This window comes from Silurus meridionalis, chromosome 27 (genome assembly GCF_014805685.1).
Source record: "Silurus meridionalis isolate SWU-2019-XX chromosome 27, ASM1480568v1, whole genome shotgun sequence".
In the NCBI taxonomy this organism is placed as follows: Eukaryota; Metazoa; Chordata; class Actinopteri; order Siluriformes; family Siluridae; genus Silurus; species Silurus meridionalis.
The window spans coordinates 12,898,896-12,920,697 of NC_060910.1; the positions used below are offsets into that span (position 1 = coordinate 12,898,896).

A 21,802-nucleotide genomic window follows, 5' to 3' on the forward strand; every position below is an offset into this window, starting at 1 on the left:
GCAGGAACACGTTATTTTATACCTTATATAGTGCGTTTAAACAGGAAGGGAGTGTTTAATTGGGATGCGACCTGGTAGTAGATCCACCACATGAGGAAACGCTGTCCTGTGTTTCAGATGTACAGTACATGAGTTATTACTATGATTCCTCCGGTTTTAGATGATCCTCAGGTGGAAACACTTCTCAATTCCTTGGTTTTAGAGGATGATATACTGAAAGATGTCAGAGATGAGCTCCAGCTATTCCTGGAGAAGCTCACAGATAGTGCAAGGTTGGTGATCAAGCCATGCAATGCAATTGAATGAACATGATTGTCTGTGTGACAAAATGTAAGGAGACGTTCACATTGTTAAACTTGGTGTCTGTATGCAAAACATTGACATTTAATTACTGTGCAATAATTTGTTGATTGTAGGCAATTTTTATATACACAAATGTGGATTTGTTAAAATTTCTCCTTGTTTTGAGGCTTTTGAAAAGTTTTTTTTATTTTATTTCAGTCCATAAAACAATTAAAAACTCTATTAAAAATTTCTTATTTATTTTACATGTTTTTGTATTATTTTACTTTTATTTTGAAAAATATGTATTTTTTATTGTTATTGTTCTTGCGTTTATGATTTGCTGCTTGGATTTATTAAAAAAGACACTTCAACAAACAGCACGTGTCAATGATTCGCCTCTAGAGGTCACTCTTGTACTGTATAATGAACCTGGAAAAACTATCCGTATGGATTTTTGATAGTTCCAGCAATCGATTTTCTCTGCCGATTAATCTGCAAAACCGATTAATCTGTGCATCTCTAGTCTGAGATACTGTTCTACATCCTGTAGGAACTTCTTATATTTTTTGATGAAACATGCTCTTTAGCTGTACATAGAAGCTTTTGGGAATATAGTTCTGACCAACCTCTATTTGTGTATTTTGTCAAAAAGATGCATTCTGACAGAACTGTGTTTTTGTCTTTTAGTCAACAGCCAAATACAGACCTTCTTTGGAGCATGTTGTAAGACTACAATAGTGGATGAGGATTGGCAGTGATGGAAATTTTTTAAAGGATTAGGAAAAAAGAAAACACAAATATAGCTATGCTAATTCCTTCTCTTCCTCTTCCATTCCATTCTGTTCTATTCAGTTCAATTCCATTCCAATAAATTCATAATATATTAACTGTATTACTGCTAACAGGAGCACAACAAAACGGGTTAAAGAGCGCTTGCTAGAAGAAGCATTGCAGATGCTAAGGAAAGTCCCACCACCACTTCTTCAAGCGCTGAAGTGCGAACATCAACGGCGCCTCACTCAGATCATCCTGTCGTCCCAGATAGACGCGGTGAACAAATCCACGTCAGCCTGCCGCAAACTAGACCGGGTAATAAGATGACTGTTTGTCTAGAGATTCCTGTACAACATCACACATTTCTAAAGTAACCGTACACTGTACCACTCTACAAATGTGCTCATGCTTGACTGATCAGTCTAATCTTGATTTGTGTTATAACAGATGTTGCAACACCTGGCTCAGGTCAATGAGTCTTTAGTATTTGACGAAGTCCGACAATGTCTTGACAGGCTTCTCCATCAGGAGAAGGTAAGAAGGAAGGATCCACGAGAGGATTAGCCAAATTTTAGAAATACAGTATTTATAGCCTTATTTCTTCTTCATTAGGTGCTGTCTTTAAAGGACATTCAATTAGGTAAGTAACTAACATAGAGGTCTGCTTGTCAGAAGTTTGGAAACACCTAGTCTTTTTGACAACGCAAGAATTCGACAGTGAATAACCGGAAGAAAGTTTTGTGCAAAGACGAGTCTAAATTAAACATTTTCGATTTAACATAACAGAGATGATGTTAGCAGACCACCTCACACCCACAGTCAAACAAGGAGGTGGAAGCTCAATGGTTTGGGGTTGTTTCAGAGCAGGGAAGTTTAAAACCATGCAATTCCGTCTGGACTGCAGATAGCTAGAACCAACTTTACCATACGACAACAAGTCAGCTTGAGTGTTATCTATAATGGAATGGCCTGCCCAGTCACCACACCCAAATCCTATTGAACTGCTCTGGGATGATTTGGATCTCAAGCGCAAAAAGAAATAAAAAAAAATAGTACCATTAGAGAACACCTGTGGCAAGTTTTATATGAGGCATAGTAATGTATTAGAGGTGAATTTTAATTCAAAGACTGTCCAGATGCCATGCGTTTGTAAAGTTGTTATTCATGCTTTGTGAGGATTTTTCATTGAAAAGAAAGGGTAACATCTGTACAGTTATGTGTTTGGTTTAAATATTTATACCGTTCTATTACTTCGTTTGTTGCATATAAAAAAGGAGCATGAATGTACCTCTTAAAAACCATCACGTGTTTCCAAACTTCACATATCAAATATATATTTGTCGAAATACTATTATCTTAATGTGGTTGATTTCTTTTCCCAAACAGTGTGTATGTTTTTGGAGGAGAGCACGATGGGCAGAGAAGGTTTAAGACTAATGTTTTCATCTCTGATGTGTAAAATCACCACATTGTTTCCTGACATTATGAAAGATGAAGCGTCAAGAAACGGTTCTATGTGTTACCACACAGTCAAGGTCAGCCTGCGGAAGCCTGGGGAGCATTTACTTTTTAGACATTTCAGGTTTATATAGAGATTTTTTTGTGTCTGGTTTGAAGGTATGTCTGCAGGTGTTCCAGCTGCTGCCTGAGCAAGTGGTGCCTCTGGTATTTTTAGAGCAGAAAGACAAGCCGTATGTGAACGAGATTCTGGGATCCCTTATGAATATTATCTCGGGAGAGGTGAGCTGTGTTCCACAAGTCATCGATTACAGTATGTCCGATTTGGGAATTTCTTCCTCTCTAGAAAGAACATTTTGTAATGTGGGTTGTGGATTTCACTGCATTACTTTAATAATCATTATGGGATTGGCGGATTGATGATGGATTTTGTTTGCCAGATTAGTAACAGGGAGACACGATTGTTGGCAGGCACTGCTGTGGCCATGCTGATCTCTGCAGCTCCTGACACTGAGAGTGGAGCTTCAGCAGCCATGAATTTACTTCAGGTTACCAGCACGGGTGAGCATCTGTGCATACGAGCATGTTCTTTACACAAGCTTCAAGAATATGTGGGGTGTGTGTGTGTGTGTGTATATATTGTATGTTCCTTTTACTTTTTAGTATTTCATCATTTTAGTTGATGATTTTCTCTGTGTGTGCAGAGCAGCGTATTTTGACAGTAGGACAGTTGCAGGTGGACTGTGTTTCCAGACATTGTGATGGAGTTGATAAACTCAGTGTAGCCAGAGGACTCCTGACCTGCTTAAGGAAGGACTTCCTCACCCAAAAGAATAAAGACAAACAGGTACATGGTGCACTGAGAAAAGGAAGGCAAATAGGTTATTTCTAAAAATACAAAAAAATTGCTTTCCCTTCATTTTGATTTTCTTTCTTTCCTTTTATTGCACTCCATTCATATCTTTTTTTTTTCTATTCTTTCCATTCTTTTTCCATCCTTTCTATTTATTTGATTCCATTCCAATCCTGTTCATTCCTTTCTTACTCTTTCAATTCTATTCCATTTCTTTCAGTTTTATTCAATTCTATTTTGTTCAGTTCAATTCAAATCAGTTCTGCCTTTTCTTTCTTTTCTTGTTTATTTTCCCCTCTTTCTTTAACCCATATGAATTAATATTTATGTTAATTTATGTTATAAGGTCAACATTGTGCAGAAAAGAAAATAAACCTGAAAATATTTTATAGTCAGTGTGCAGCTTGTATGAAAATAAATCAATATACAGCCATTATTGTCTAAACAGCTGGCAACAAAAGTGAGTACACCCTAAGTGATAACAGCTGTATGTCATGTAACTGTGCAAAGCCACATGTTCCTTTTCATCATGTTTGTTTTTGTCTGTTTGACAGGACCATACAAATTTGTGTATCTTGTATTAAAGCAGTTAAAATGTGGTGCTTTGAGTACAATTCTCTCATACTGACCACTGGATGTTCAACATGGTTTTAAAGAGGTTATAAGAAGATCTGTAACACCCTGAAACTGAGTTACAGTACAGTGGTCAGGGTCATACAGAGGTTTTCCAAGACGGGTTCCACTCTGAACAGACCTCACAAGGGTCCATCAAAGAAGTTGAGTCCTCGTGCTGTGCAGGCGCATGAGTGCTGCAGCATTGCTTTAGAGGTTGCAAAAGCAGAGGGTTTTGACAAGCGTGCTCAGATCACATGCGGCATACTGCAACAAGTCGGTTTGCATGGCCATCATCCAAGAAGGAAGCCTCTTCTGAAGCTGGCTCACAAGAAATCCTGCAAACAGTTTGCTGAAGACAACCTGTCCAAGAGCATGAATAACTGGAACCATGTCCTGTGGTCTGATGAGGCAACGTTCTTGTGATGAGAACCAAGAAAATTGTCTTGCCTACAGTCATGCATGGTGGTAAACATGGATTCCAACATGTACTGTGATATTCTGAAGCAGAACATAATTCCATGTGTTTAACATCCAGCAGCTCCTTGATGTCATTATGGAGGAGTGGAAGAGGATCCCAGTAACAACCTGTGCAGCTCTGGTAAATTCCATGCCCAGGAGGATTAAGGCAGTGCTACATAAAAGTGAAGCTCACACAAAAAATTGACACTTTGGACACATGTTCACTTAGGGTGGAATCATTTGGGTTTCTAGTTATTTTGCTGAGTTATTTTCAGAGGACTGTAAATCTGTATTGCTACACAAGCTGCACATTGACTAGTCTAAAATATATCCAAGTTTCATTTCTATAGTATTGTCCCTTGTGAATATTTAATAAAATGGTTGCTGAAATATGAAGGGTGTTCTCACTTTTGTGAGATACTGTAGATCACTGATGTTTTATGTATTGTATAAATATTCAATGCTTTAGTTTTTGAATGATCAAAAACTAAAAAAAAATGATTATCTTCTTGCTCTCATCCATTCCTTCCTGTTTCGCAGACCTGCCTCCTCCTAGATGGATTATTTCCTCTTATCTCCGATTTGCTCAGAGAAAAACGGGACTGTCACTACTATGTGTTTCAAGGTGCTCTAATCCTTAGAAGACTTGTGCGTTATAAAAATGTATGATTTGATCATTTTGACGAATTGCATTTTCTCATTGCAGTGTTTATCTTGTGGCTGAAAAGTGTGAAAGAATGCCTGCTCGAGATTAGGGAGCTCTATGGCGCTTCTTTTCTAGACGTTGACTCCGTCCTTCGAGACAGACTCACGCAGATCATTTGGGACAACGCTGAGAGCCCGGTAAACCCAGATCGTCTGAATTTGCTATAGAAAAAAGGAGCTGAATCGTGTATTTCTATAGCCATTATGAAAACTAATTTGTATGCATGTATTATGCAATTCCACATCTTGTGTACAGGTGGAGGGCGTGTCTGAATCAGTACGCACTGCCTTCAGTTTATTCCTGGAGATCTACGAGATGGACCGTCGGCTTTCTGGAGATACTGAGAAACGGCTTTACATGAATTTGCTGCACAGGATTGCTGAGCTGCCGTGGGAGTCCAAAGCCAAATATTCACCGCTCGGTGCCCTTGTGCCATATGTTGGTACAGACAAGGTAAACCTGGTGTAGTGGGATGTGCATCAGTTTAACATTTACATTACTGCCACTTTACTATGATTATCACTGGTTGCTTTGTGTCTAGCCGTCTGTCAGTTTTTTTCTGGGTGCCTGTCTGTTTTTCTCACAGTTTATGTGTTGGTTTGTTTGTTGAGTTAATACCAGGGGTCAATTGTGCAACGTAATAAAGTGTGTGCTAGAGAAGTGAAAAGAGTTTCTGCACAACAGCAGTAAGCATGGCATCGCTTTTATTCTCTTTTCTAGGTTCTGGAACTGTACCCGGCTCTTCCGTCTCATATCTGTAAGTGCCTCTCCGCCAATCACCTTGCACCTTGTGCGTCTGAGCTCTACAAGTTGCTGCTTCAGGAGCAAAGACAGGAGCTTACAGTGAGTACTGTGAAAGACGCTCCACCCACTGAGCTCCACCTGGCCACTCAATGGATGCAACGATGGCAATCTACACTCCTGAAAGCTCTGACCTCTGACGTGACTCTACTTCAGAATAACACCTCCAGCTACCTCCTTCCCTACACCCTACGCTGCTTTCCAGATGCATTTAAAACGTTACTGGCTGCTTTAGACCCTGTTGCCCCGGGGCACTTACGAGCATGGGTGTGTATCATGAGTGCCCAGCGTGCAAATAACAGGCATCTGTTCTGGAAATCAGAAAGCAACTTTCCCTTGGGAACGCTCAGGCTGGCCTTGTCGTCTCTGGATGACGGTGTGCGCTTAGCGGCTTTCAGTCTGATCTGCTGCAGCCCAAAGTCTAAAGAACCTCCGTTAGAGGTGGAATATGCTGCCATCAGGGACTTTCTTCCTTTTAATCTGAACAGTTATTCGTCTCCGTTTCGTCAGCACCTTCAGGCTGGAGTCAGGAAGTTCCTCGTGAGGATTAGGGACAGTTCTATGGCAAGGCTAAAAAGTCAAAAAAGTAAAAAGGGCCTGAGCCATGAAGAGCAGAAAGAACTTGAGCAAGGCGTAGGTATGGACTATATGCGCTCCACTCGTTTTCTGGTAATCTGTTGTAATTGGTCTATTTAAAGGTCCTCTTCTGTATATTTTTACAGTCAGCATTGTATGTAATTATGTAAACCATAATTGTGCTTGTTAAAACCATGATTGTGAACATGTTAATATCTTCAGACTTTATTGACTGGCTGGCGCAGTTGCCATTTGTCTCCCTGGTTCCTGGGAACAGCTTCCAAAGGAAGAAGACAGCGCTTCTTCTGCTAGCGGCAATTCTGGAGACCTGTTCAGACTCCTGGAGTCCAGACAGGAAGAAAGGTCAGCCACCAGGTAAATGAACAACAGTTTGTATAAGTTCTTGTTACAGCTCAAGCCTTAGATTTAAAAAAATTTCATTTCGGAACTCTTCCACTGAAATGTTTTTTTCTGGTCATGTGACCGACTGTTTTTTTTTTTTTCTTTTCAGCGAACATGTCCGAGCTGATAGACTACGCCACAGAAAGGCAAAAGTGGGATTTTTACTGTCGGTCAAGACAGCTGGTCCTGATTGGCTGTTTGGAGGATATGACCAATGAGGTAGCAGGTTTCCAGTTTTAGGTTATTGTTTTAATTAGAGATCACTCATGAGGAATCTACAGTATCTCACAAACGTGAGTACAACCCTCATTTTAGTAGATCTTCTCAAGGGACAATACTCTAGAATTATAGTATATACTATAGCTACACATTGACTATTGTAAAATATATCCAAGTTTCATTTCTATCGTATTGTCCCATGAGAAGATTTTGTTGCTGAAATGTGTGTATTCACTTTTGTGAGAGAGAGTTGGGGAAATATTTATATAAACAGTAGAATTTGTATGTTTAAATGTTTGTTTATTTTAACAGAAAAAGAATATCAAGTAAAGAAAGAGAAAAATATGAAATTAATATTATATCATTTTGTATTTGATCAAGTGAAATAAGTATTTGATCCCGTACCAAATAATAATTTCCCCCACTGTATTATAAAATGATGTCTTCGTGCCCTGTAACACGGTCTTCATTATGCCTTTTACCCTATAGATCCGAGAGCATGCGGCTGAGCTGCTGGTGAGGTTTTTCCCATCGTCTCTCGAGTCTGATGTCGCTGCTGCTCTTTTTAGCCGAGCACAGAGACGTCTGCACAGCCCACGTGTTCAGGAGGCTCAGATGGGGGCTCTGATGATCAAACTACTGCTACAGAAGTGCGTTAGTGTACTTAAAAAAAACAAAAACAAAAAAAATACCTCTTTACCATTCACCAGTTATAATGTCGGACAAATCACTCATTCTAATTAGATTTTTTATTAAAAAAGTGTCATTTAATAAACAAAAAACTACTTAAAAAAAAAACTGAAGTTTTCTGGAAGAATAGAAAGAAAACCTGAAATGAAAGAAAACTTTAGTCAGCACTTTGAGGTAAAGCTGTTCCTTTACCCTCAGCTTTCCACCACACATGACTTCTGTGGTTTCTTAGTAACAGCTTTTCATACACCAAAGATGTACAATTTGGACAAATCTGTCCGCAGAATATTTTCTTCCAGTCGTTCACTGTTCAATTCCTTTTACTTAATTTGTTTGCATAAAAACGAGCACGAAATTTGTCTCAATAACAATTTAAGACTAGGTGTTTCCAAACTTTTGACAGTCACTGTAAGAAAAATTCTTCAACATCATCCTCAATACAATTTTTTCATTTAAATAAAAAATACTGACTTGTCCCTTATCTAAGTAATCAGTCTTAAATCCAATTCAGATATTAAGTGGGAATAAATACTCATTGGTATTTGATTCTAGAGGCGTGTCTCTGGATGGTGTAGTGTCTGAGCCTCTGAAGCAGGATGATGTGCAGTCGGTCAGGGTAATCAGATACCTGCTGAAGATTCTGGAGCAGCAGTACCTAATCGCCAAGCAGGACATGCTGCTTGCTGCACGCTCCGCACCTCTACATGGTAACATGATTAATTACTGCTCTGATATAAATGTCGCATGAGGGACCGTATATGTGTGTGTGTCCTCATGCCTTTTTTGTGTGTGATGAACCAAATGGTTGTAGGTGCAGTCAGTGCTATTCACAAGTGTGTGATGGACGTGCCTGGGGCTTTGGCTGAAGCTTTAGATGGCAGTATGATTGCAGAAATGCTCTCACTGCTGGAAAAGATCACATTGCTGCTGCTCGGAGTGTTGTACGGAGATCAGAATATGGAGGAAAAAGGTACATTTGCTGCATCAGTGCAAAGCATATAACACACACATACATACATATAAATATATATATATATATTACACATACATTATATTGCTAAAAGTATTAGGTCACCTGGTCATTAGTATGGTGTGTGATTTTTAAGAATTGTATTCCACATTTAGTCCCGATCTTATAATTCTCCACTCTTCTGGGAAGATGTTCCACTAGATTTTAAAGTGTGCTTATGTATATTTGTGGTTATCAGCCACAAGGGTATTATGAAAGGCAGGTACTGATGTAGGTGAGGTGAGGAGGCCTGGGGTGCAGTTAGAGTTTACATTTATCCCAAAGGTGTTCACTAGGGATGAGATCAGCGCTCTATAGCAGGACACGGTAGATCTTCCTCTCCAAAGCATGTAAACCAGATCTTCAAGGAGCTCACTTTGTGCACAGGAGCATCTAAAAACGTCCTGTACAATTGAGTGCCTCCAGCTTTGTGGTAACAGTTTAGAAAAGAACCACATATAGCAGGAAAGGTCAGGTGACCCAATACTTTTGCCAATATGGCATATTTGTTGTGTTTTTATTTATTTATTTTTTAAACATAGCCTGTCTCTTATTTGTAGCTGTACATGTTCACTTGTATCTTCCAGTGTTGACTAATTGTATGAAAGGACAAATAATGCAAAATGAATGCTTTACTGTATGAACATGTTTGACTTACTTACTGACTTAAGAATTTCTGACTTGGTCGATTTGTATCTCCGAATTGACAATTTATTTTTCCGATTTGATTTTGTTATTGTGAAAAACTGTCAAATAATGTTTGGACAAACTATACTATATAAACAAAAGTTTGTTTACACCTGAACATGATATTTATATGTGCATTTTGAAGACGGATGCTTTATTTAAATATTAAAACCAATATAATGTTTGATAGTTTGTGGCTGTTTCCTGCAGAAGTCCCACCTTCATTTTGCGACATGGGGAACGCCATCAGTTCTCTAATTGGACACAGTGGCTCAGGCCTGGATGAAGAAGGAGAAGAGAATGTGCTGCTATCAGAAGAGCACAGTCTAGTGCTGACCAGCTGCTGGGTCACGCTGAAGGTAAATGCACGGAAGTCGGATTGCTTCTCACAAAGAAAAAATAAACATTTATCTGCTCACAACATACGAGAAAAGGTCGATGATTGCGCCATGCCGTGTGACACAACTATTAGACTTACAAACATTTCATCCACGATGAACAGCTTACCAAAATTTCTGGATTGTCCAAGGCTTACACTACGACTTCTCATCAATATTGGTTTTTCACAGGTATCATCAGGGCTAATGAAGCTAAAAAATAGCAAATTTTTCTGAATATTGGTCCTGGATGGCCAAATAAATGATTCAAAAATGATTAGTAAAGCAGAATATGAAATTTTGCCATGTTTCTCTGCATATTGTGTGTCTATTTCTGGGCAGGAAATAGGGATTTTTCTCGGTTTGCTGGTAGAGAAGATTCTGTTGATCACTCGTGAGGACAGAACATGGCTAACTGTTGAAGATCTGCAGAAGGTTTCAAAAGTATTCAAGGACATTATTCTGAAATGTAGGCACTGGGTAAGAATTAACGGTACTTATAAAGTACAATAGAATTTTCTTGTCACTACTATTGATCAATAATTTTTTAATATTTTATTTTACTCTGTCCCTTTAGGGGGCAGTGGAGGGCTGCTGCATTGGATTCACAAAATTCTGCACTGCCCTTCTTACCAGCTCTGATCCAAAGCTCAGAGAAATTCCTAACGACATTCTACAGCAGGTATTAAAATGATGGATTTCACTGTTTGAAAGCTTTTTCTGTTCAGCTCAGTTTTACAGAAATACATAGATTTCAATTTTTTTTACATTATAAATTAGTCCTTATACCTTTATCATTGTTTGAATTTTCATAATAGTATGTCGTTGATGGTTGTGGTGAGATCTTTCATTAGTGGCACCTGGGATTCCTTCTCCATTTTCCTTCCTTACTTTTATATTCCTCTTTAATTTTGTTTCCAGGGTCTTTGTGTCCTTCAGACCCCCCGCGGTACGTCAGTGACGAGACGGGCAGCTGGCTTGCCGATGCTTATTCTTGGTGTGTTGGCAGCCGAGGAGAACAGCACCTCTCACCTACTGCTGGCACACAGCATGAACACACTACTGGAGATAGCCAGAGCCCCACTGCCCCTGAACTGGGACCAGACACTTGACTTGCCCCAGGTGCTCTTTTCCTCCTATTATTATAGTTATTTATATAAATACAGACAGATTGAGCCTTTGTATTTAGGTAAATTTTGGTCTTGCCTGCTTCTCTCTCCAGGTATGTGCTGTTCACACAATTCAGGCACTGGTGAAAGGCTCCAGTTTGGGTATGACTATTCTTCAGTATGCATCCGAGGTCACCATGCTGTCACTCACACTACTTAGCTCTCCTTGGTGGGCCATGAGGAACGCTGCCCTGCAGCTTTACAGTACGCTACTTGATTTTTGTTTAATCACTTCATCATGTCATTTTCTTGGATCCATTTGGATCAGTTTTTTAATAAAAGTCAACATTTTGTTAGACATGAATGTTCTGGACTTTATAAACCTTTGCAAATATTTTATATTTCATCCTGGATTACTTTTGTTGATCCCTTGCTCTTCATCCCCCAGGTTCTCTCTGCTCCAGAATGTTGGGTCAAAAACCTGCTGATGAAGATGTCTCTGCTCAGTATAGCATTTCCTCCCCTGCTTTTTTTAAACAATATCCTGCATTAAAGCCCTTCCTCCAGGGCGCATTAGAAAGAGCAGCCACAGACCTGCATGAAGCCAGACTGAGCCTTCAGCCCTCTCTCTACCCCATCCTAACCCTGCTGGCCAAGCTGCACCCTGGAGCTCAGGAGCAAACACAGTAGGGCATTTTGTTTAATAAATGCTCATTGTTTTATGAGAAATTATATGCAGTCGTTTCAGTTTTTGAGGAATAATTCATTTGTATGTCATTTATTTTGTCAATGTGCAGAAATGGGTGCCAAAAATTGTCATGTTTCGTGTCAATAAAAGGCTATGCAGATTTTACTGGAAATAAAGATAGCAAAAGAGGGATGAAGAGAAATATGTATTTCTTAATTACGTATATAGTGTGCTTCTTTCTGGAAAGCCTATGGCCAGATATAGAATTAATTTTATGACCATATATATATATATATATATATATATATATATATATATATATATATATATATATATATATATATATATATATATATAAAATATTATAAATATATATCCAGTACAGACATCTACTTATCTTTTAGGTCACTGTATTATTTAGAAGGAAACAATAATTTTCTAGATTCACTGAATTATGGTTAATTGCTCAGAGTGATTTTTGCATTTTATTTGTAACAGGGCTCTGTCCGACTTCCTACCTCCGCTGCTCCAGCTAGCTGCTAGCCCCATATACGGTGTGAGAGCGATGTCCGCCCAAGCCCTGGTTGCCATGATACCACCTACAGAGTATTTGGCAAGTGTACTGAGCGTGGTGAAGGAGCTGCCCGAGAAGCCAGTTAGCCCAAGCTGTCACAACAGTATACATGGCCGACTCCTACAGATTAAGGCCATCCTGACCAGAGTCCTTCATGCTGACAAGTGAGAATTTTGCAGATGGAAATTTGGGAAAGCGAAAAAGGAAAAACCTCGATATTCACCAGTGCAGTTAATCTTCAGCCCACTTACTAGTTACATAACTGTACACTTTCACTTGCCTGCGTCATTTTCAAGTGCCATATATATATATATATATATATATATATATATATATATATATATATATATATATATATATATATATATATGTATATATGTATATATATATATATATATATATATATATATATATATATATATATATACTAATTATTCTTCTCTTTAGCGCTTGCCCATCCTCTCTATATGGTGTGGTGAAGGCGATGGAGGACCGACTTTGGCTGGCATCCAATGAGCAAAAGTGCCCTTTGGTGTGCCAGGCGTACGTGGCTGTGCTGAGGCTGCTGAGAGAGAACTGCTCAGGGGATTTTCTCAAGAATCTTGGCACTCTGCTGATGAAGGAACTACTCAGAAAGCCACACATTCTTGAGGTGATATTAGATTTTAGATTTTTTTAATAATGTAATTAAAATAAATAATAATGCTAACGAAAATTTATTGTAAACATCTGAAACCTGGAGAGACTCAAACTGCCAGGGAAGTTTTTTATTTTTATTTGACCTATCTACTCTGATTTGTAAATAGCCTTCTATTCAGTACCGATACATGTGATCTGCATTATATATATAAATCTTTCACATTTTATCTTGTACAATGAAAAAAAAGTAAGAATACATTATGGCACCCTTTTTACATTTCAACAAAAAAAGCGGTTGTTATGCAGGTTGTTAAGGGTTTTAACTTGTAAATGTGAAAAATACTGGATGCTATTTGATGTGTTAATTCATGTTAAAAACACGCACATGGAATGTTATTCACTCGTTTTTTTATATGTCCGTTCAGCTTGGCTCTTCCTCTTTCCACCAAAGTGCTGTGCACTTCCTGTGTGAAGACCCTGACTGGGCGTATCAGGTGTGGCCCCACCTGTCCAGTGGAAGTGCAGTTACTCGTCTCTCTTTGGTGAAGTGGGTAAAAGAAGGGCGGGGCTGGAGAGGAAGTCGCTTACAGAATGAACTGGAGAAAATACTCCAGGTAAATATATACACCGATCAAGCATCACTTTAGGACCACTGACTGGTGAAGTGAATAACACTGATTATCTCTTCATCATGGCACCTGTTAGTGGGTGGGATATTATTAGACAGCAAGTGAACATTCTCTCCTCAAAGTTGTGTTAGAAGCAGGAAAAAATGGGCGAGCGTAAGGATTTGATCGAGTTTGACAAATTGTGATGTCTAGACGACTGGATCAGAGCATCTCCAAAACTGCAGCTCTTGTGGGATGTTTTTGTGGTCAGTGTGTATCAAAAGTGTTCTAAGGAAGGAACAGTGGTGAACCGGCGACAGGGTCATGTGCGGTTAAGGCTCATTGATGCACGTGGGGAGCGAAGGCTGTTCCAACAGACGAGCTCCTGTACCTCAAATTGCTTAAGAAGTTAATGATGTTAATGCTCGATGGGTCAGAAATGTTTTGGCATCAAAAGGGGACCAACACAATATAAGGCAGGTGGTCATAATGTATGCGTGATCGGTGTAACCTCTAGTTGCGTATTCAGGGTGGTTTTTCAGTGTTTCAGTAACATGACAGCCTTTTGTCTCATCATCCATGGCATTGGCAACATTCAAATGTTGTCCTGGCAAAAGTGGGACATTCTGCTTTTGGAGAACGTCTGACTTTCAGGGTGGTATCAGGGTGGCTCCGCTTTGCGCTAGGTCACCTCACACCTCATGTTCTTGATTATATTCTTACAGCTGCATTTCCCCCCTCATGTTTGTATTACTAAATTATCGAGTGGAGATTTTGTGGCTTGACTTTGGCACAGCCTTAACTCGCTGGGCATTTGACGTTCCACTTCTGCTGATTATTTAACACACAATGAAAGGAAATTAGAGCTGCTGTAATGCATTGCTGTTGATCGTTGATATACAGTTCGTGTTCTTGCTTGATTAGGGGATTTAGGCCCAGCTATTGTATTCAGAGGTTCAGAAGTACAGAACAAGCTTTTCCGCTTGGCTGTTATAGATAATAGACGTGTTATTAAAGAAATAATTTCCCAGGAAACATCTAATTCAGCGCTTTTTATTTTTTATTTTTATAGTAATGATACAATAATAACCTTCCCTGGTGTTGGGTCTTGTTTCAGTGTTTTTCCATCCTTTATGTATAATCTGAAAGGACTTTCCGTGCAGAAACATTTAAGAGCTTATAGTAATTATGAAGAGAAAATCTTTTCTAGATTATATTTTGTGTGCCTTCTATTAGCGCTATACTGAGATTAGCATGTCAGTGGTTTTGGTAGCTGAAATCAGCTGATTTTGTTTGACTTTTAAATCTCAATCAAGAAGAGCTAATAAAGTTGTTCACTGTGTGCAGGCCAGTCTGAAGGAGGCACTCATGGATCAGGATGTTGAGTACAAGAGTGTGTACTTATCAGCCTTGGTGGAAGTCATGACCCCAGATGTGTTGAGCGTAACCCATTCTCAGCCTGTCCAGTTAAAGCTTGAGGGGGAAGAGCTGCAGGAGTGTGTGCAACTCCTCTTGGAGGATCTGGAGGGAAGCAGAGGAGGGCCAGAGCTTCTCTCTCAGACCCTGTGTGCTCTATCTCTTCTACTTTCTCCAAGGTGAATCAAACCAAATATCTAGGGACATAGAATATTATGTTTTGGTAGAACAAAGCTAACAAGTTGCTCCTTTAAAAAAAGATATGTAATAATTCTTCTACATTTTATAAAATGGTACCAGTAATGTCATTGTTACTTATCTGCACTTTTTATAGCTGATTTCCTTACCTCATTTTTGTTTTTGAAAGGTGGTTGAGTGTTCCTGTAATACGTTATGATTTTCTCTTTCAGCACGGACATGCTCGTACTGCAGCGCTGGTGTATGCTATTAGAAACACACAGGTGTGCTGAGGCTCCTGAAGCTCTGCGATTGGCCTGTGCTCAGGCTCTGGTTCTGACCGGAGCTTCTCTAGTGACCAGCAGCTTGATGGGCAGCACTGCTCTGGAAGCTCTCAGTGTCAGGTGTGTTCATGGAGCACATTTCTTTTAGTTTTTTCCCCTCTAATGCAATTTAGATTTACAGAAAATCTACGCTGTAAAATTGAGTGTAGATTTTTTTTTTCCGTGAGGGCCACATCATTGTTCCTTTCTTTAATGGGGCGGGACTACAGAAAATGGGCGGAGTGATTACCAGTATTATTGTGGAGATTTAATTATGATAAATGTATTTATTATGCCTCCTACTGCTAGATAAATTCATTATTTTGTTATGCACCCTACAAACAAATCAGCATTACTTTTAAAGAGCATTGTTATTATTATTATTATTATTATTATTCTAAAATTTTAATTTTTATATTCATTGCTATTGAAATTTAAGCATTACTTACATATGCATGTGGTTAGTGGGTGAATCTAACAAATAATTAGGCTATGTTAATAACTAGAGGTTGACTGATTTTTCTAAAACTGATAGCTAGGTTGGATCGTACTTACTTTGGATCCCTAACAGATTAAACAATTTACAGTTTATAAAATGGGTACTGGTTTAAAAACATATAAACCTAACATGCCATGTAAAATAGTACTACTGAACTTGATTACAAAAATTTTATAAAAAACAGTACTCAATCATGAAATGTGCTAAAAGAAATAAATATGAATATATTAATAAATAATAAAAATAATAAAGTGCTTTCCATACAGTGTAAAAACAAAACGCACGCAGCATCAGTGCTTCGCCTCTAGAGGCCGCTCTCGTAATGACAGCGGACCAGGAGCCTGAAAAACTATCGGTATGGATTTTTGCAGATAACCAATAATTTCAGAAATCTATCAGTCAGTGTTAGTTGGTTCTATGGAACTAACTATCGGTGTCTTATTAGTAACTTAAGACATTTTTTGTTTGAAAGTCAACTTTTATTTCTTACATACAGATATTATATGAGTAAAACATTTCAAATGTAATTTTTTAAATATGTTTCTGGCCGTTTCAAATGTGGGGGCGTAATTTGGGGATCCCTGGTTTAAATACTTCAAATGTGTTACATAGTTTTGCAAACGATTCAGGCTTCTGATTTGGTCTTAGTGTTTGGTCTTCAATGTGTAATTCTGAGCTCATGTTGTTTATCAGGTCTCTGGTTTTCTTATCAGGTTTCCAGCCTTCAGCCTCAGCCTATTTAACCACCCTGTTTGCAATTTGATAACATTCATTATGTTTTGTTGTTGGCAGGAGGTTGACTGAAGATCACAAACAACTGTAATATAGTGTGTGTGTGTGTGTGTGTGTGTGTGTGTGTGTGTGTGTGTGTGTGTTTGTGTGTGCGTAGACTGATCAGTGCAGGTGTGCACCTACTGCAGGATCAGAGTCAGCAAGTGAGAGGCCAGTCTGCCATCTTTGCTTCGCTTATCTGCAAGTCCCAATCAGGAAAACCCCCAACAAGGTGCTATCTTATGCAGAGCAACCAGTCTTTATGTATGCTGCTGGACCTGCTGCTGTGGAAATTCTGGGATAGTGAAGGCACTTTGGAGGCTTTGGTGTGTCACTTGCCAAATTGGGATCTCAAAAGTATACTTCAGGAGACAAAGCTCTCACAGTGAGTCACACACACGCTCCAAAACTGCACAGTAAAAATCAAATAAAAAAGATTTAGAAGATTTAAAGACCATAACATGTTTTAAGCAATGAATTCATTTCAATTTTAATCTGAATAGTGCTTTTAATAATGGATATTCCCGGAGCGCACCACTGGATATTACTGCTTCGCTACAAGTATTGGTGGATTATCTCCTGAGTATTCTCAATAAACTTTGTTTGCGTTTAATTCGGCTTCCGCCTTCTCATCCGCATTACAGGTTATCTCAATCCGCATGACCAATCAAACAAATCGCGGCAATGCTGTTGTGTAAAAAAGCCTCCAAAAACACGTGCATGCACATTCTCATTTATTAACGCACATCATGTACATAAAGAAATTTCAAGCACATTAATATATTGCCGCCATATTGATTTTCGTTTATCTCGATCACCGGTTATCTCGATGCTTTTTGGCGTCCCCCTAGGCCGGTGACATAACCGGGTTCCACTGTACTTCTATAATTGCTAAGGGTTATCAGCTGTTTACTGATGGACACTGGTAACTAGAAAGCTATTGTAACAAACATTTATATTTATTACAGTCCAAATCCATTCTCACGATTATTACATTTAACACTCCACATTACTCTCAATTCCTTTACTGCTCACCTGTAGTCCTTTTAATACATCACTGGATGAAATATATGACTTTTAACAAGGTTGAAACTTCCTATTTATGCTGGAAAAATGTAGAAATCAGTTAAATCAGAGCTATGGAGACTGTAGTCAGTGACTAGAATCTTTTATAAATAGAATAATCATTTATTGTTACTCCTCATGAAACAATGAGTTATCTCCAGCAACAGATGCAACCAAGTGTTCATCAAAGAGACTAAATTAATATTTTTGACAGATTGTCTTCTCTGGCTTGAGTAAATACAAAAAAAAAAAAAAAAAAAAAAGAACGGTGAATAGAGTGAGTACGAAGCATGTGTCGAGACTCAGTGGCGTGTCTAGAGGTCTTTCTCTGGGTTTTTCTCTGGCAGATGCCGATATTTAGAAATCAGGGCAGCCCATGGATTTTTTTTGCCAGATTTCTTCTCACCCCCTTCATCTTATAAAGTCTAATACTTAATTTAATGTAATGTAATACAGACAATTGCTTAAATTAAACAGTTATTGAACACAAGCCTCTCCAATCAGTGGACTTGTTCCCAGGTTTTGGTATCGGCACCTACCGGGTAGTCTAAACTACAGCTGGTGTAGCAAACAAAACAGTTCCAAAACGTTACTCATTCTCTCTTTAAATGTTACTTTCATTCTCTCTTTAAATGTTATTTTCATTCTCTCTCCTAATGTTACTTTCATTCTCTCTCCTAATGTTACTTTCATTCTCTCTTCTAATGTTACTTTCATTCTCTCTTTAAATGTTATTTTCATTCTCTCTCCAGATGTTATTTTCATTCTCTCTTCTAATGTTACTTTCATTCTCTCTTCTAATGTTAATTTTATTCTCTCCAGATGTTATTTTCATTCTCTCTTCTAATGTAAGTTTATTCTCTCTCCAGATGTTATTCTCATTCTCTCTTTAGATGTTACTTTCATTCTCTCACTAATGTTATTCTCATTCTCTCTTCTAATGTCATCATTCTCTCTCCAGATGTTATTCTCATTCTCTCTTCTAATGTTACTTTCATTCTCTCTTTAGATGTTACTTTTCTTCTCTCTCCTAATGTTATTCTCATTCTCTCTCCAGATATTAAAATTCTCTCTCCAGATGTTATTCTCATTCTCTTCAAATGTTATCATTTTCTTTCCAGATGTTATTCTCGTTCTCTCTCCTAATGTTATTTTGGTTCTCACTCCAAATGTAATTCTGGTCAAAACTCGTCAGCTGTTTTTTGCGTTTCTACCGGTTGAATCAGCAGCGGAGCTCGTCGGCAAGGAAGAGAACTCCGATTGGCTAATTGGCTTAGCGAATGAGCACACGAGAAAAAGATACGGAACACGCTTGTTGCCATTCTTGTTCTTGTCTTTGTAATTAATCAGACATGATTGAAAAAAGTTACACGAATCCGTTAGTAATGACTGCGGCAGGCGGAAACGCTGCATGCTTTAGATATTTACAGTTTCACACTTTTTTTTTTTTTTTTTTTACATATAGGTGACCAATGCTTTCTACTACCTGTGACTTTAAAATCCTTGGTTTGAATAAGAAGAACACAAGAGTAATGTGTTCTGGTATTTCTGGTATTTTCACTAGTTCAGTGCTGCTCCTCTTAGGAATTATTTTCAGTACTTATGCAACATAAAACATGATTATTAATCATTAATTGCTTTGACTAAGAACTATTTTATGAATCGATGTAAAGGTGATCAGATAAGTCACATAGTTTGTGCTTTGTTTGTGTTCCCAGATGCAGCACTCTTTATGAGCAGGACAACGCCAACATGTTTTTGGAGCCCTCTGTGATTTCTGAGACCATCCTGCCATATTTGCTTTGCCTGGCAAAACGATACCCAGAATCCTCTGTCCTTGCCAGGCTTCTCGATCGGTGGGAACAAGAAAATACAGTCTCAGTCAGAGAGAACCTTAGCATCTGTGCCGAGCTCCATTTGGGTAATTAGACCATTTACCGTTTTGATTTCTTTAGATATAGCGAGAGTGATCATGTGATCCATCGTAAAAAAAAAAAACATTTGTTATATTTCTGAAATTTTGCTATTAGATTTATTAAGAAAAAGGACTGTCTGTAAAAGGAGCATTAACATTATTGATTGGATCTGTTACATGTCTAGGTGACACCATAGATCCTGACTGGTTGAGTGTGCTGATGGAGCCACGTTTCCACGGTGCCCTGTGTGGGCTGTACGCCAAGGCTGCCTTTCTGCTGCACATTCACAGTGTTTCAAAGAAGCCAAGACCCCTGGGTGACCCTTCTGTTTTAGACCTTCTGGAAGTACACAAACGGTTTAGCTTGCATGGAGTTTATCTTCCAGACTGTTTTGTTAACGACATTAGAACAGAGCGAGTATAAACTGATTCAAGTGGATTTGTGATTGTAGTAGATTTGAGGTTTTATATCAATTCTGATTGGATGCCAAAAACTTTCACGAGCTACCTCAGTCTCAGATAAAGTGAGGAAAAAAGCATGTGAGTATTGCAGTAATACATATAATCATTATTACATACTGAAGGGTAGGTAATTGCAAATGTTTTCAAAGTAAATCACATTCCAATGGATTCAGCCAAGCGTCTCAGGCTATTTAATTTATAAATTAATTCGGAGGTAATCCATTAGGACACATTTTTAGGCACTGCGTTTAAGGCTTTAGTGTGCGTATCTGCGTTTGTGTCTTCATTATTGGCAGTATCTACACACCGTGGAAAAAAACCAGAGAATAAAAAGGGACAGCAGATATATTAAAGTTGCAGTGTGCAATTTTTAAAGAAGCATGTAGGTACCCATTGATCTTAAAAAGACTGATCTGGATCAGTGTTAGTTTCTTTCAGACCCAGAAATGAACATTGCCTCTAAGATAATACAGAGCTTCTCAACACTGCCTCTCACAGTACTTGCACTTCTCCAAGTAGACACCAGGGGGCTTTACAACGTGCAAACTGCTGCTTTAATATTCTTCTACTTATATCCTATAAAACAATGTGCTCTGATCATAAACAGGAAGTGGATTTTTTTATACAATATTTATATCTTGTTCATATCTGATTTTATTGATATGTAAAGATATTTGGTCAAATAAATAAAAGTATTCTAAACCTTTCCTGTGTGTCATACAAGCCCCCAAAAACTCCTAGAGACAGTTATAATATACAGTTGTGCATGATATGATGGACTGAACATTTGAGAGTTAATCACATTGGTTCTACTGGAAGATTGGAAAACTATATATGATTTGTAAGCTGTATCGCATTATACAACAAGGTGAATTATGAACAATACCCATGCCGTGTGTTGGGATTTGAGTGCTGTTTCCCAGAACCAGTTTTAACTGGTTTCTTCCAGCCTACGATATCTCCTCTGACCCGTATTATAAACCGCATTCACAAATCACATCACATTTTCTTCTCTCTCCTTGCTCTTCTGTTGGGTCTCTATACTTGTCTATTCTCTCTTTATTTCCCTCCTTTACTTATCTACATTATCTGCCACTGATCTGGTTTCCTCTGTAGTGGATGGAGTGCTTAAATCAGGCTATGATGTAATGGTTGTGGCAGGAGCGTTGATGATGGAGTTGGCTAAAGTGAATCAGCAGGGGAATAAAGAGTGCTTTGAGCCTCATTACAGACACATCTGCCAGGTGAAGAGTCAGTGTGTGTCCACAGAATGATTTATTCCTCCGAATTCTTCCCATTTGCCTTCTAGCACAATGTGTGGGATTATTTGTCTTGTTTTCTACAAGCCAAGTGAAAGATGCAGCAATTGACCACACTTATACAATCATAAAAATAATTCTCAAAGTGTTGCATATTGTGTTTTTGAAAATAATAATTTGCTGACAAGAAAATACATGAATTGAATGCAGTGTTGCAGGGTAGAGATAGAAAATTGGCTCTTTTTCACTTAAGACAACAGTGTTTTTCTTTCATCTTGTGAACATGTGTGTTTATTAATGCTCATTTTGTTTTATGAAGCTTAGCTGTGCATTAGCTTAGCGAACCACTTGTCTAAAATTAATCCGAATTAAGAATATCTAGATTT

The 21,802-nt window shown here is 38.4% G+C and overlaps 1 protein-coding gene across 1 annotated transcript; it reads left to right on the forward strand.

Moving 5' to 3' along the window:
* Window positions 1-46: 46 nt before the first annotated feature.
* Window positions 47-20,864, forward strand: si:ch211-225b11.4 (thyroid adenoma-associated protein homolog). The gene is made up of 31 exons (XM_046842171.1): window positions 47-272; window positions 1,191-1,374; window positions 1,507-1,593; window positions 1,672-1,699; window positions 2,446-2,594; window positions 2,677-2,799; window positions 2,958-3,078; window positions 3,222-3,364; window positions 4,985-5,069; window positions 5,151-5,287; window positions 5,406-5,603; window positions 5,871-6,588; window positions 6,750-6,902; window positions 7,039-7,148; window positions 7,638-7,798; window positions 8,391-8,545; window positions 8,650-8,808; window positions 9,745-9,893; window positions 10,254-10,391; window positions 10,489-10,593; window positions 10,833-11,033; window positions 11,134-11,284; window positions 11,469-11,706; window positions 12,207-12,446; window positions 12,730-12,934; window positions 13,347-13,535; window positions 14,877-15,124; window positions 15,356-15,526; window positions 16,834-17,100; window positions 19,499-19,701; window positions 19,881-20,864. The coding sequence occupies exons 1-31, from the start codon at window positions 142-144 to the stop codon at window positions 20,117-20,119; spliced, it is 5,586 nt and encodes a 1,861-aa protein (XP_046698127.1). The 5' UTR covers window positions 47-141; the 3' UTR covers window positions 20,120-20,864.
* Window positions 20,865-21,802: the final 938 nt, after the last annotated feature.